Source organism: Moschus berezovskii, chromosome 9 (genome assembly GCF_049115385.1).
Source record: "Moschus berezovskii isolate FMDL1 chromosome 9, NW_MosBer_1.0, whole genome shotgun sequence".
Taxonomy (NCBI): domain Eukaryota; kingdom Metazoa; phylum Chordata; class Mammalia; order Artiodactyla; family Moschidae; genus Moschus; species Moschus berezovskii.
Window position 1 is genome coordinate 58434417 of NC_142468.1, and position 15867 is coordinate 58450283.

The 15867-nt window shown below is 48.4% G+C and overlaps 1 protein-coding gene across 5 annotated transcripts in view; it reads right to left on the bottom strand.

Moving 5' to 3' along the window:
* The window catches only part of DAPK2 (death associated protein kinase 2), a 132361-nt gene extending 118695 nt beyond the window's left edge, over window positions 1-13666 (bottom strand). For all 5 annotated transcript variants that reach the window (XM_055435676.1, XM_088839682.1, XM_088839681.1 and 2 more), the window contains exons 1-2: window positions 13534-13666; window positions 5639-5736 (exon numbers count right to left, since the gene is read on the bottom strand). In XM_055435676.1, coding sequence (XP_055291651.1) covers window positions 5639-5715 — 77 coding nt within the window. In that variant the 5' untranslated portion in view covers window positions 5716-5736; window positions 13534-13666. The remainder of the gene's footprint in view (window positions 1-5638; window positions 5737-13533) is intronic.
* Window positions 13667-15867: the final 2201 nt, after the last annotated feature.

A 15867-nucleotide genomic window follows, 5' to 3' on the forward strand; every position in this document is an offset into this window, starting at 1 on the left:
CTGCTCCCAGAAACAGCCAGCCACCTCCAGCATCCCCAGTAGGCTGGTGCCAGAATGTGAGCCAGAAAATTGAGTGAGGTGTGCAGGGCCAGGCAGGCCCCAGCCGTGCCCAGGACTCTTATTTTTAAGATAAGGGCATACCTCTGCCTAGTCTTAGGAACTTTGCCAGGATGGGAGTGGGATAAGGGGAGCTGAGCTTTGATCTGGTCAAGCCAAACTTGCCAGAATCCCAGCTCCTTTTCCTCAGAAGGGAACAGAATTGGTCTCAGTGGCTGTGGGAAGCAGAAACACAATGACCTGGGGATGAGTCTAACAATAATAGCAATAATCATCCTTCTTATTTGCCCGGCAGTTTATGTCTTTATCACAGTGGATCCTCACCTGCATGAGTGAAGTAGGTGATATAGACGCTATCACCCCAGGTTACAGATGAGGGGGCCTGAGTTCCAGACTGGGTACCAGAGCGCTATGGGTCTTGTGACTGATGCACACCCAGACTAACCTTCCACAGGCATCAGAAACATGCACTTCAGGAGCCAGACGAGGGCAGGGAGTGCAGTTAAAGATTCCTTGTTAAAACATGGCTTCAGTTCAGATACATGTACATATGGGAAAATGTACATATACAAGTATGGCCTAACCTATATTCATGAAATGAACACATCAGTGAAACAGGCACCTGGATCAAGAAACACAACAATATCCTCCCCACAGAAGTCCCTCTCATGCCCCCTTTCAGCCACTAGTCCCTCACTATTAGAATCACTAACAGAATCACTATTCTGATTTCCAGCACCAGGGATTCATTCTGCCTGTCTTGAACTTGACACCAATGGGATGATATAGTATGACTCTTCTGAGTCTGCCTTCCTTCATTCAACATGACGTTTGTGAGCTTCACCTGTCGTTAAAAAAAATGGAAAGTAACTCTCACTCATTTTCATTTTTGCATGCTGCTGCTGCTGCTGCTAAGTCACTTCAGTCGTGTCCGACTCTGTGTGACCCCATAGACGGAAGCCCACCAGGCTCCCCCATCCCTGGGATTCTCCAGGCAAGAACACTGGAGTGGGTTGCCGTTTCCTTCTCCAATGTGTGAAAGTGAAAAGTGAAAGTGAAGTAAGGACTTAATGAGGAGCTAACCCTGAATATTCGCTGGAAGGACTGATGCTGAAGCTGAAGCTCCAGTTTTGGTCATCTGATGCAAATGGATGACTCATTGGAAAAGTCCCTGATGCTGGGAAAGATTGAGGGCAGAGGGAGATGAGGGCATCAAAGGATGAGATGACTGGACGGCATCACTGATGCAATGGACATGAACTTGGGCAAACTCCGGGAGATGGTGAGGGACAGGGAGGCCTGACATGCTGCAGTCCATGGGGTTGCAAAGAGTCAGACACAACTGAGCAATGGAACAACAACAAAAATCAGTGAAACAGCCCTGAGTCTAGGCAAGGGTAGAGAGCCGAAGAAGGTTTACACGCTGCTCCTCCCAAATGTAAGAACAAGCCCTACTGCTATTCCTTCTGGGAGATCCCCACTGTCCTCCCAAGGGGTCTGGAAGTGGGAGACGGGGTCTTGACACCCAAACTTAAAGGCAGTTTAAGTTCAAAGGCAGAGGCTCTACTAGGTGTTCATTCAACACCTAGTACCCAGCTCTGTGAGGAACCCTGCAGGCTCAGCATCCCATTTCATCCCTATGGGTAGCTACTCTTACTATTTCTATCTTATGGGTAAAAAAAACAAACAAGAAACTCAGGGTCAGAGAGGTCAAGTAAGTTGTTCTAAGGTTGCACAGCCAGGAAGCACACAAACCTCAAACTGTCTATGTTGGCAGGAAGCTTGCAGACTGGCCTCTAATTGTATATCCAGCCTCAGCTAGCACTGCCTGTCCCCAGCTCATGTTCCATGGCCACACAGGCCTCCAGCCAGCCACTCAGGGCCCAGGATCTCCCCACCTCAGGGCCTGTGTCCAGGTTGCTTTCCCGGCCTGCACACTTATCCTCTGCCACTTCCTCAGAGCAGCCTCCCCTGACCACCCAGTCCCAACTATGCTCCCCATTCTCAGTGAGTCCCAATCTCTCCTTTCACAGCCCACCATGCACTCTGAAGTGATATGTCCTTTTGAAACCCCTCCATCATGTGTTCAATGTCTTCCTCCACCAACAGAACACAAGCCACTGGGGGACAGGAATGTCTATTTTGTCACTGCTTCAGACAATGCCTGGCACACAGTGAGCCCTTGAAGAAGAGGGGAAGAAAGACAGATAGGGCTACCCCCTCTGAAGGCAGCTCTAGTTACAGCCCATTTACAGCCCCAGGCAAGACCCTTCCTCTCTCTGAGCCTCCGTTTCCTCGACGTTCAGATGAGGGGCTTGGAAGAAAGACCTCTAGAGGCCTTCCATCTCACCTGACCTCTAGACCACAAATGCTAGGACAGCAAGCCATGAAAAATGCCTTAGGCCTCTGCTGTCTTTCACTTGCCCTGTGTCCAGCTGGCATCTAAGGAAAGTTTCAGGTTGGTGTGGGGTAGCGGGTAGTGGTCCTCCAAGGCTCCCCAGGCCGTGAGGAACATGTGGCCTTCACACCCTGTTGTAGGTAGAGGACCCAGAAACATGAGGTCTCTTTCAGTTCTAATATCTCTGATGTACAGAGTCGGGGAGAGACAGAACTAAGAAGGAATGATAGATGAATTCCACAGGAAACTGCTTCTACTTCCTTCTTCAGAGCCCAACACCAACAACCCATCCCGACTTCTCAGTTCTCAGCCCACCCGAGATAATCCCAGTCAAAACTGCCCTTGTTGTACCCACAGCCATGGCCAGGCTGGAGCTCCAGGGGCAAAGACTCCCTGTGTCATGCTCATCTCTGTACCTGGAGCAGTTAGCACAGACACCTACACGCAGGATGTAGCCAACACAAGGCCATCAAATCAAAAGCCACTGTAGAGGGCTCCCCTAGTAGTCTAGTGGTTTAAGTCTTTGAGCTTCCATTGGAGGGGTGTGAAAAGTTATGATAAACCTAGACAGCTTAATATGCAGAGACATCATATTAAAATGTCTGCATATTAAAATGCAGAGACATCACTTTGCCAACAAAGGCCTGTATAGCCAAAGCTATGGTTTTTCCAGTAGTCATGTATGGATATGAGAGTTGGATCATGAAGAAAGCTGAGTACCGAAGAACTGACGCTTTCAAATAGTGGTCTTAAGAGTTGCTTGGACTGCAAGGAGATCAAACCAGTCAATTCTAAAGGAAATCAATTCTGAATATTCACTGGAAGGACTGATGCTGAGGCTGAAGCTCCAATACTTGGGCCACCTGATGTGAAGAGCCAACTGACTGGAAAAGGCACTGATCCTGGTTTAAGACTGAAGATAGGAGAAGGGGGTGACAGAGGATGAGATGGCTGGATGGCATCACTGATTCAACAGACATGAATTTGAACAACTCCGGGAGATGATGAAGGACAGGGAAGCCTGGAGTGCTGCAGTCCATGGGGTTACAAAGAGTTGGACACGATGGGGCGACTGAACAACAAGGTGACTTCCCTGGTGGTCCAGTGGTTGAGTCTTTCAGTTTCCAGTGTAGGGGGTGAGGGTTCGATCCCAGGTCAGGGAACTAAGATCCCACATGCCTTGTGGCATGGCCAAAAGTTTTGAAAATTAAATTTAAGAAGCCACTGGTAGGGCCTGCCAGGGTCTGTTGCTGAGGGGCCACTTTCTCCCTGACATCACAAGTCAGGAGAAGCACCCAAGTCAAAGAGAACCTTGCTTCCCACTCAGAGGCAGAGTCCAGGTGACCATCCTTCAGCCTCTCCCCAGACTTTCCCAGGTTCTGGACTGCCAGGGGCAGCGGCTCAGACAGAATGCTGAGGAATCTCCCCTTCGGGGGTCTCTGTAGACACTTGCTCCCTGACTTAGCCAGTCAGCCAGGACAAGCACTTCCTGAACTTGAAGTATGTGCACTTTCTTTTTTCTTTTTTGGCCACACCACGTGTCTTGCAGGATCTTAGTTTTTAGTTCCCCTACCAGGGACTGAACTCAGGCCCGACAGTGAGAATGCCGAGTCCTAACCACTGGACCACCAGGGAACTCGCATAACTGCACTTTCCATTCTTCCCTGACTAAGGCTCCTCTGGCTTTGAAGCTTTTTCCAGTTTTTCTTCAAAATTGAAAGTACCCAGTGATCCAATTTCTAATTATTCATCTTAAAGAAACAATCAAAAACAGGATCAGAAATTTCTGCTAAGAGATGTTCATTGCAGCTTTAGTAATGAACATTTTTAAAAAATGGAAACTGCATATTTTTAGAAGTAGGGGGAAAGGCTGAATACTTGAGGCATGCATGTACAAGGGAATGTAAAATTGCATTAAGATATTTAATGACATGAGCAAACCTGTATAATACATTAAGGTGTAATATTCAAAGCTGTAGTGGAATTCCCTGGTGGTCCAGGGGTTAAGACTCTATGCTTCCACTGCAGGGGGTGTGGGTTTGATCCCTGGTTGCCGAACTAAGATCTCAAAGGCCACGTGGTATGGCCAAAAATTTTTTAAAAACTGTGGTAAAACACTAACATAAATTCAATATGATCCTAATGCTTAAAATAAAAAGAAGTAAATATATACATATATTTGCAAAGAATAAAGAAAGAAAAATAAAAGGAAGTAAAAGAATGAGTCCTGACACAAGAACTCTTTAAAGGGAAAGGCTCCTGTTCACACCACAGATACAGTGAAGGCCCTGAACCCCCAGGTTTTTACTCTGCTGGGTATGTGGAGGGATGGGGCTGGGTATACTGTGAGCACACGTGAGTGTGCAAGAACCATGTGCATTAGAAAGCATGACAGGTGTGCAGGTACAGACTGGACTGGCCAGACCTTGCCCATATCCCTTGCTGGCTGAGCAACTTAGAGCAACTTTCTTAAACTCTTTGGAACACAGTTTCCTCATGAAAAACAAGAGTAAAAATTATTCCCATTTCATGAATTGTTAAGAGACCCAAACTCCAGGACTGGTATTCTGTAAACATTAAAATACCATCCAAATACTAGCTTTGTTATAAATGAGAGACAAGGAAAGAGCTTCAGAAAATCTTCATTTCTCTCCAGAAAGTAACTACCTTCAGATCTGAACTTATCCCTGTCCATTTTGTGGGTTTAGCAAACCTGAAAATGCACACAATAACTCAGATCCGACGAAGCTTCACGACCAGGCTTGCGTGGCTTGTCACTCAATGCAAAGCTTTTTTCAGGAAGATGATTTCACCTTCTATTCAGGCTCTAAGTTTACAGAACAAAACCCAGAGAGCCGTGGAGAATACCAAGTGGGTTTCAGAAAAGAACCAACCGGTCAGATCTCAGGCCAGAGCCTGGGGAGGGCTTTGGGAGCAAAGTAACAGATAAAACAAGTCATTAAGATTTGCCATAACTGTCAGTAGGGTTATATTGAAAACATGGAACTCAACAATTCTAGTTCCTTCTGCTGCAAGTCTTTATTTCCAGAGAGAGGATTACTTGCAGAGGCGCCCAGGACAATGAATCACCCTCTGGATTGTTTGTAAAGATTTCCACGAGCCCTGTGACGAGCCCGTGACCTATAAGATCCACCGGTCAGTACAGCTCTAACAGCCACTTACCTCCCCAGCTCCTCCCCGATGTCATAAAAGTCCTCAACCTTCTGCTGCTTGAACATCTCCATGGTTGGGCTCCTCATTGAGGCCTGGAGCGTACAGCCCTGAAACAGGAGAAATACTGAGGTTAGGACAGATGTGTCCATTGGTACCAGTCTGACTCTAGGCCCCAAAGGAAATGGCTAAAAATTGAAGGTTAACTCACAGCCCTCATTCCTCAAGAACAGGCTTGATTGAGCCTTTCCTCAGGACCTGTGACCAATGATGTATGGTTCTTACTTGATTTATATTAATTCAAGTTTGTTAAGGAGACAGATCTGCTCTGAACATGTTCAGAGAAAACAGAGCCATGGGCAACTTGGGCGATTTGTTCTCACGAAATTCAGGTCTACTGAGAAAAGAGGCAGCTGTGATACAGGAAAAAAAAAAACCCTCAATTTTGAGTCAGAATAAGTGAAACTTCCTGGAAGAGGAAAACAAATGTCCTCACCAAAAAAAAAAAGGATAAATGTGCGCGAGGTGATAAACATGTTAATTATTTAGACGAGGGGAAAACTTTCACTATGTATAAGTGTATCAGATCACCATGATGTACATTTTAAATATCTTACAATGTTATATGTCAATTATAATTCAATAAAGCTAAAAAAATAATTTTAAAAAAGTTTCAGTTTCGAGTCCCACTTTTGCCTAAGTCATTAAAACTGCTGAGTCTTAATGTCCTCATCTGTAAAAGGGGTTAATACTGTAAAAACCACTGCAAATCAGGATATCATTTTATAAACTACAAACTGCAGTAGAAAGGTAAGGGATTACCATGACCTCAGCTCCCTCAGGGGCTGTGCCACCCAATTTCAAGTCTGAACTGATTTGCAGTTCACTCATCGCCCTAAGGGAAAGATTGGGGAGGAGGGGTGACAAATAACAATAGGCACCAGGAGTCAGAAACCTGAGGTTCTAGTGGCAACTCTGCCCACAACAGCTCTGTGACTTCATCTCCTGTCAGTGGGAGCCCTGTTTCCTCATCTGTAATGTGGCACGAACTCTGCCTGTCCAGTGCACCTTAGTGAGAACCTCAGGACAACTCTGAGCCACACAGAGCATCACCACAGAAGAGACCGTCTGCATCCTCCCCTGGGATCCTCCTGTCCCAGGGAGCGCCCTAGTCCTGGGACAGCCACATGCCACCCTGGACAGCACCCTAAGGGCAGGGCCCAGGATACAGAAAGCACAACATAAAGATAAAACCAGCTCCCCATGAATACATATATACAATGGAATATTACTCAGCCATAAAAAGGAATGGAATTGGGTCATTTTTAGAGACGTAGATGGACCTAGAGACTGTCATACAGAGTTAAGGAAGTAAAAAAAACACATTTTTTCTATTAACACATATATGTGGAATCTGAAAAAAATGGTAGACTATCTTATTTACAAAGCAGAAATGGAGGCAGAGAAGTAGACAACAAATACATGGATACCAAGGTGGAAGGGGAGGATGGGATTAACTGGGAGATTGGGATTGACATATATACATCACTGATAGTATATGTAAACAGATAACTAGTGAGAACCAGCTGTGTAGCACAGGGAACTCTACTCAAAGCTCTGTGGTGATCTAAATGAGAAGGAAATCCAAAAAAGAGGGGATGTATGTATACATATAGTTGGTTCACTTTGCCATACAGTAGAAACTAACACAACATTGTAAAGCAATTATACTCCAATAAAAACAAGAGTACATTTTAAAAACAGCTACCTGTGGATGCATCTTTCAAGTGTCATTAGCAAAGGGCTCTCAGAGCTCATTTTGGCTGGCACTGGCAGCTTTTCTTCTGCCTGGCAATCAGATACCAACCACGCCCAGGCCCTGTGAGCCCCAAAATACTATTTTCACCTCGCTGGGTGGAGGCACCATTACATAAGGGCACGTGTCATCAATGCCAAGTGGCTGGAGCTGTTCTAACTCTCAGATGATGTCTATATTTCAGCCTCTTTCCTCTGCCCACTACAAACCAGAGTTCTGGTACCAAGATGCCACCTTCCTCTCTCCCTTCCACCAAGGCACACACACATCCCTGAAGACCTCCAGGTGGAACTGGCCTGGCTCCCAGGTCGTACTCTCAGGGTCACCTGCCAATCTTCTCCTGCCTGTCCATCACAGAGCCTCCTACTGTCTTGGTCTACACTCTGCTCAGCCAGGGCCTGGCAAGTATGGAATCCTGAAAGGAGCAGGATCCCCAGTCCTAGGCTAGTCTGGGTGTGCATCAGTCACAAGACCCATAGCGCTCTGGTACCCAGTCTGGAACTCAGGCCCCCTCATCTGTAACCTGGGGTGATAGCGTCTACATCACCTACTTCACTCATGCAGGTGAGGATCCACTGTGATAAAGACATAAACTGCCGGGCAAATAAGAAGGATGATTATTGCTATTATTGTTAGACTCATCCCCAGGTCATTGTGTTTCTGCTTCCCACAGCCACTGAGACCAATTCTGTTCCTTTCTGAGGAAAAGGAGCTGGGATTCTGGCTTGTTTGGCTTGACCAGATCAAAAGCTTGGCTCCCCTCACCCCCACCCCGATCATGGCAAGGTTCCTAAGACTAGGCAGAGGGTGGCAGGACTGCTATCTATCAGCTTCTTTTTGCTGCAAAAATACTTGCAAACAAGCCATTTGAGCCGGATCTTGGGGGTGGAGGTATGAGTAGCTACTAATTTCCCACAGCTAGATGAAAGCAGAAAACGCAAAAAAAATTCTGTTGGCAGATACCCTGAGAGTGGTCCCAGGAACAGCTAAGATCCTCCTTGGCTAGAGGCCAGCTGCATTTGCTATCGGGAGTTGAGCTGGATTTGAAACTGTCCCGCCTCCCCAACTAAACCATGAGCCCCTGTCTTGTGCTCATATCCTGGGTGACCAGAAGTTAGGGGCCAAGGGAGCCAACTAAGCTCAAACTAGGCCCACCAGTTTGGCCCCAACTCACCATTTCGGCATAGCCCTCTCCACCACAAGTCCTCTACTATAGCCCCAAGTAGACTTTTCCTATTCTTCCGAAACTTGCACCCCTGCTACACCCCAGCTCAAGTTGGGCCCTTTTCATGGCAGAAGGGATGGGGATGGGGGAGGGCACCTGGAGAGCACTCCAAGTAAAACTCTTCCCTTCCTGCAAAGCCAGGCTCAAATGCTACCATCTCTATGAGCCTCCATGACTCTTTTCCTTACAAAACGGATGAAAAATTCTTCTTCTCTTTAAATTCTCACAGAGGGCTCTTTACAAATTTTTAGGGTTAGAGTTTACCATGTTCTGGTTCATATCATAATCTGTGTCAATGTGTAACCCAAAGGGAGAAAGCACAGACTGCACAGGCACACAGGCCTGGGTTTGAATCCCAGCTCTGCTGCCTACTAGCACACACAGCACAACTTTTCTGAGCTTCAAATTACTTACATAGAAGATGAGTCTAGGGATTTTCCTGGTGGTCCGGTGGCTAAGACTCTACACTCTCCTTGCTGGGGGCCTGGGTTCCATCCCTAATCAGGGAACTAGATCCCACATGCTGCAACTAAGAGTTTGCATGCCACAACTAAAGATCTGGAGTGCCACAAGTAAGACCTGACACGGCTAAATAAATTTTTTTTATAAAAAGAAAAGAAATAGAATGAGTCCAGACAATGCCTAGTGTTAGTGACTATTTGGAGAACTCTCAAACACTGTTTAGGAGAATATTCACTAGGACAATAACTCTGGAAAACTTTTGGGCAGTATCTATGGACATACTTAGAGAGAAATGCATGTAGATGGTTTCCAAAATGGTCCATATCAGAACATTCACAGCTGCACTATTAGTAATATCGAAAAATTGCGAACAACCAAATAGCCATCAAGTGAAGAATGGATAGCGTTATACCCATACAATGAAATTATTATATAACAATAAGAATAAATAAACTACTGCTCCCTGCAACAATATAGATGAAAGTCACAAACATAGTGTTGAATGAAAAAAAACAGACACAAAAGACCACAAACTGTGTGATTCTCTTTTAGGTAAAACAAAACCGTGGTGCTAGAAGTTAGAAGAGTGGTCACACTGGGTCAGAGATTGTGCCGGGAAGGGGACACAAGGAGCTTTCTGAGTGCTGCCAATGCTATTTCCTGATGTACATGCGTACCCTTATTTTGTGTGCAATCAAAATTTTAAATAATTAAAAATAAGTCTAATATCTGCTTTATGGGACAAATGAGATAACATATGTAAAGTGTTTTTAATAGTCCCTGTATGGTTCCAACAAATATGAGTTCCTTCCCTCTTGCCCACTGGAGCTTCATGAGGGCAAGAGTTGTGACATCCTCACCTCTATCCCCTTGTGGGAGCTGGTACACAGCAGGCACTCCAAAATGTTTGATTTAAATGGAGTGTCCCAGCTGTCCTTCTCAAGGCTGCTGCTCAGAAAGCTCATCAGGTAAAAACAGCTATTAACTTAAAGCCCCTTCCTAAGATTGCTCCCCAAGATGAATTTGCATATGACCAGTTTAGAGACATGAAACTAAAGGGGAGACATTTTGAGGTGGAATTAGTCACCATCTAGGACCCAGAGAAGGACCCAGAAGCACAGGGACCTTTCTGGCCCCCAAAAGATGAAACCACACAGCAGAGGTCACTGATACAACCTTTGGCTAGGGGCCCAGGCCACTGGCTCCAGGCATTCCACGGGCAAGGTCCATCTTAATGCTTACATTTTCCTTAGTGGAATCTTCAGAATTCACATTCCTGCCCCCAACCCTAATACTAGGCAACATTTCTGAAAGTTAAGACAGACTTCCTCAATTCAGTTCAGTTCAGTCGCTCAGTCATATCCAACTCTTTGCAACCCCATGGACTGCAGTATGCCAGGCCTCCCTGTCCATCACCAACTCCTAGTTTACCCAAACTCATCTCTATTGAGTCGATGCCATCCAACCATCTCATCCTCTCTCATCCCCTTCTCCTCCTGCCTTCAATCTTTCCCAGCATCAGGGTCTTTACCAATGAGTCAGCTCTTCGCATCAGATGGCCAAAGTATTGGAGTTTCAGCTTCAACATCAGTCCTTCCAATGAACACTCAGGACTGATCTCCTTTAGGATGGACTGGTTGGATCTCCTTGCAGTCCAAGGGACTCTCAAGAGTCTTCTCCAACACCATAGTTTAAAAGCATCAATTCTTCAGCACTCAGCTTTCTTTATAGTCCAACTCTCACATCCATACATGATCACTGGAAAAACCATAGCCTTGACTAGACTGACCTTTGTTGGCAAAGTAATGTCTCTGCTTTTTAATATGCTGTCTAGGTTGGTCACAGCTTTTCTTCCAAGGAGCAGGCGTCTTTTAATTTCATGGCTGCAGTCACCATCTGCAGTGATTTTGGAGCCCCAAAAATAAAGTCTGCCACTGTTTCAACTGTTTCCCCATCCATTTGCCATAAAGTGATGGGACTGGATGCCATGATCTTAGTTTTCTGTATGTTGAAATTAAAGCCAACTTTTTCACTCTCCTCTTTCACTTTCATCAAGAGGCTCTTTAGTTTTTCTTTGCTTTCTGCCATGAGGGTGGTGTCATCTGCATATCACAGACTTCCTAGAACCTCACAAAAAGGGACCTCGAGGAACCTAGAGGACTTTTAGTCTCCACGCAGGAGCCACTTGCATCAGGAAGGGAAGTTAAAGTTCCACTTTATCTACACGCTACGTTAGGGTTCTGTGTAAGAATTCAGGGGTGGGAGGAGTTTGAAACCCATTGCTCTCTGGTCAAGCCCACTTGTTTTGCAAGAGGAGGAAACTGAGGTCCAGACAGGAGAAGGGACTTGCTAAAAGTCACACAGCCTACGCCAGCTGCTCTTCCCCTGGCTTTTGTCAACAGCACCTCATCCCTCAAACAGTGGCTCCAGGGTTGGGAGGCCAGTGGCCTCCTGGGGAACAACCTAGGAGAGGGCCTCCAAGACTGAAGGATTATCTCATAAGGAAATTTCAACCTTATTAAGTCCCTCCCTCATGGGACCCAGCCCACCCTGCTGAACTCTCAGAGATCCTCACCCAGCACAAGTAAATTGGGCCCACGACTGTCCCATGAAGAATCATCACAATCAGGCTCTGAGGAAGCTGTCGACAGAGGGAAGGGCTATCCGCCATTAGAGCGCACCTCCACGCTTTGGAGGCTGTGACACACCCCAATCTCTGATGAGGAAGCTTGGACTCAGAAAACTATCTTCCTGGTGAAGGTCCAGCTCTGCTGGGCAGCCTGCTTGCTCATTCCCACATCTAACTGGGGAGGCCTCAGGGAGGGTGTCAGGGTCAGTTCAGGTCTCCATCCTACCAGTGGGAAACTTGTCCCACACCCACTCACATCGACACACCCCCGTGCACACTTGAGAATCCCTTGGACTGCAAGGAGATCCAACCAGTCAATCCTAAAGGATATCAGTCCTGAATATTCATTGGAAGGACTGATGCTGAAACTAAAACTCCAATACTTTGGCCACCTGATGCGAAGAGCTGACTCATTGGAAAAGACCCTGATGCTGGGAAAGATTGAGGGCAGAAGAAGGAGACAAGAGAGGATGAGATGGTTGGATGGCATCACCGACTCGATGGACATGAGTTTGAGCAAGCTTCAGGAGTTGGTGATGGAAGGGAAGCCTGGCGTCCATGGGGTCGCAAAGAGTTGGACATGACTAAGCAACTGAACTGAACTGGACAGGGAGTGGGTCAGGGTCAGTGCAGGTCTCCTTCCTACCAGTGGAAAACTTGTCCCGCACCCACTCACATCCACACACCCCTGTGCCCCTGCCCAAGCCTCTCCCAAGGCTGCTGAATGGAACCACTTCAGAAGCTAAAAACACATCTCGGGAGATGGGTGGTTTGGGGAAGAACAGGACTCCGGAAGCAACAGTGAAGAGGCCAATGTGCCAGCATCCCTTGGTCACCAGGACTCTCCCAAGGAATGCCATATACAAAGCAGTTGAGAAACACAATGTCAGAAAACACAGCAGCAACCTCCAGCTGCCCCCCTGCCACCCCCACTGGATTCTCAAATACCAGGGCATGTGCTCTCCTCACCTGCCCCTAGGACCTTCCCACCTGCCAGTGAAGCAGCAGTTAGGCATCCTCTTTTCCAGCGCGCCCTCCTAACCTATCACCACCTGTATGGCCTCTGTGCTCACCGCTCTGGGCTACCTCTCCTCCACAAACAGAATACTAACCTCTACCTTGCAGAGTTGCAGTGAGAATCAGCCAGATCCACACATGCCATGAGCCATCCACAATGCCTAGCCCAGAGTCAGGTCAACTGTTGACAATACGCTGGGGTCAAAACCTCAGCCTGCTGCAGACCTACTGGCTGGCCCCCTGCCCACCCTAACCATGCCCCATCCCAGGCTCCAGATGTCGGGGACCACAGCTTCCTTCTGCCACTGAGAAAGCTGACTGGGTACGGATGGAGCAGCCTCCCCGCATCAGCTCCTCGCACCAGAAGGAGAAAGAGGTAAGTGAAGTGTAGGATGCTGAGAAGCCCAGATCCCCTCTCCTCCCGGAAATCTGGGGTGCTCTCTCCCGTCAAGGAGTCCTAACTTGATGGAAGTCTCTCTCCCATCTCCTCCCTAGGCGCCCGGTCTGCCCGCCGCTCCCACCCGATCCTTCTGGTCAAAAGGCCATTCTTCGCAGCCGGCTCTAGGGGCCCAGCAGTCAGGTCCCGGAGGTCGAGGACCGGCCAGAGTGCCCAAGGCCAAGGCTGGCCGTACCCGGGCGGGGGTTGGGGGGCACAGGGAATAGGCGGCTAACGCCCCGGAGCAGTCTTCCCCCTCCAGCCCAGCCGCGGGCCGCGCACCCCGTCCCGCCCGTCGAGCCCGCAGACGGGCGCTACTCACGGCGGGAGGCTGCGCGGCGGCGGGCGTGGGGGCGCGGTGGGCACCGGGGGCCCGCGCGCCGCTCTCGGATCTGCTCTGCTCCCTGCGCGCCCGCCCGCCCGCAGAGCCACCGAGGAGGCGGAGCGGCGGGTCCCGTCCCAGGCGCCGGCTGGAGGCGCGCCCGGAGGCCCGAGACCCGGCTCGGAGCGCCCCCTGCCGGGAGTCCCCTCGGGGCACCCCGGAGTGAGGGCTGCAAGCGTCCCCGCCAGGTCGGATCGGGCACCTCCAAAGGCCGAGGTTCCCAGGAGAGGGGGGCGAGAGCCAGTGGCAAGACCTGGCGTTTTCACGGACTCTGCCGCTTACATGCTTTGTGGCTTTGAACAAGCCAACTAACCTCTCCAGGCCAAACTGGAAATTGGTGTACATGAGCTGATACAGTCGATATAGCCTGGCAAGATCACTCAGAGAGTGGTATTTCCTTGTCCCCCGCTTCCACGCACGCACCGTGAGAGAAATCCCACCAGGGAGCAGGCCTCTTCCTTCCTCCCAGCCAGAGTGGAAACCTTACCATCCACGGTTCACAGTGGGGTGGGGGAACACTTCCCTCCTCACCTCCCCATCCTCTCACCCCCGGCCCCGCTTGGGAGCGGCCTGGCCTCAGTGCCCCCAGCCCTGCCTGGCAAGTTGGTGAGTGAAGCTCCGCATCACCCTCCCGCCTACCCGAGTGAAAGACTGGGGAGTGGATTGTTCCTCTCCTCCTCCTGCTAAAAATCCCGGGAGGAAAAAGGAATGAGAGTGGAGGGGGTGGTGGAAGGAAATGGAAACAGAATGTAAATCAGGTTCAGTGGTCTTATTTCAAGACAAGAGGCTGTTTAAAGAAATGAAGGCCCCTTCCCGGAACCTCCCTCCTAGGCCATCCAGGCGGCTCCTTAAAATAGTCCCAGAGGACAGAGCTACAAATTCAGTCTTTTATTTGGTTCAGAGCTCTGCCATTCCCAGTCTTGATCATGGCACTTGAACTTATTCTTTTTTTTTTTTAATTAATGTGTGATTTTTTTTCTTTTTTCTTTATATATATTTTTTTGGCCATGCAGGTTCACCCACCAGGGATGGAACCCCCACCCCCTTCAGTGGAAGTAGGAAGTCTTACCCACTGGACTGCCAGGGAAGTCCCTGAACTTGTTCTTCTTAAGTAAAGTAGGCAAACACTCCTTCTTACAGCATCTAACAGAACTACTGTGGGGCTGAAATGAGACAGAGTGTAGAAGATACACCTAGAGGATCTCTCTGGGCCTTCCCAAGTGGCTCAGCAGTAAAGAACCCGCCTGCCAATGCAGGAGACTTAGGAGCCTCAGGTTGGATCCCTGGGTTGGGAAGATTGCCTGGAGGAGGAAATGGCAACCCACACCAGTATTCTTACCTGGGAAATCCCATGGACAGAGGAGCTTGGCAAGCTACAGTCCATGGGGTTGAAAAGAGGCTGACACTATTTAATGACTGAGCGCACACACACACACAGAGGAACTCAACTCACATGAGCAACTCCCCATCCCCAGTTTAGCCTTCCTAGATACTGAGGTGCTGAGACGTACAGATGAACCAACCCTCCCCCACCCCCCAACTGACTGGTACCTCAGTGTCTGTGACAGCCTCTAGAAAGATGCCCGGGCTTCCTTGTCCATAAACTTGACAACATTCCAGGACAGCACAGGCTTTGACCCACCTCTCCCCAGAGCACCAGGCTACCTTGAGTAGAGTAATATCCAAGACCAGAGGTAGCTCTCCAAGTCAATGGGCTCAGGAAGATAGCCGCTGGTAAAGTTTCTCCAGCATAAGGTGAAACCTTCATCCTCAGACCACCCTTCAGACACCTCCTCCCCCATTTCCTGTTGTCTATTGCTGTGTAACAAACCACCCCAGCCTTGTGGCATGACATAATTTTGTTCAACTCATGTTTTGAGGGTTAGAAACACTGACAGTGCACAGCATATATGGCTTATGTCTGCTCTAGGATGTCTGGGGCTTCAACTAAGGAGACTTGAGTGGGTGGGAGTGACTTGAATGGCTGGGGGCTGGAATCATCTGGAAGGGTCTTCATTCACATGGCCAGACCCTGCACTAAGATGAATCCAAGGCTAGGCTCAGCTGTGTTGCCCAAGCACCTACACATCACCTTGCCATCCCTTCCCGCTCTGAGTCTCATGCTTCATATCTATTTTGCAGCAACAATGTCCTTGTCTAAGGCAAAGTGAACGTTCTTGGATTGACATGCAGCAAACTAGTCAAAAAATGCTGCAGCGGTAAGGGTCACTGTCAGTCATTCCATCCAGCCTAGTCATTTTTCAGATGAGGAAA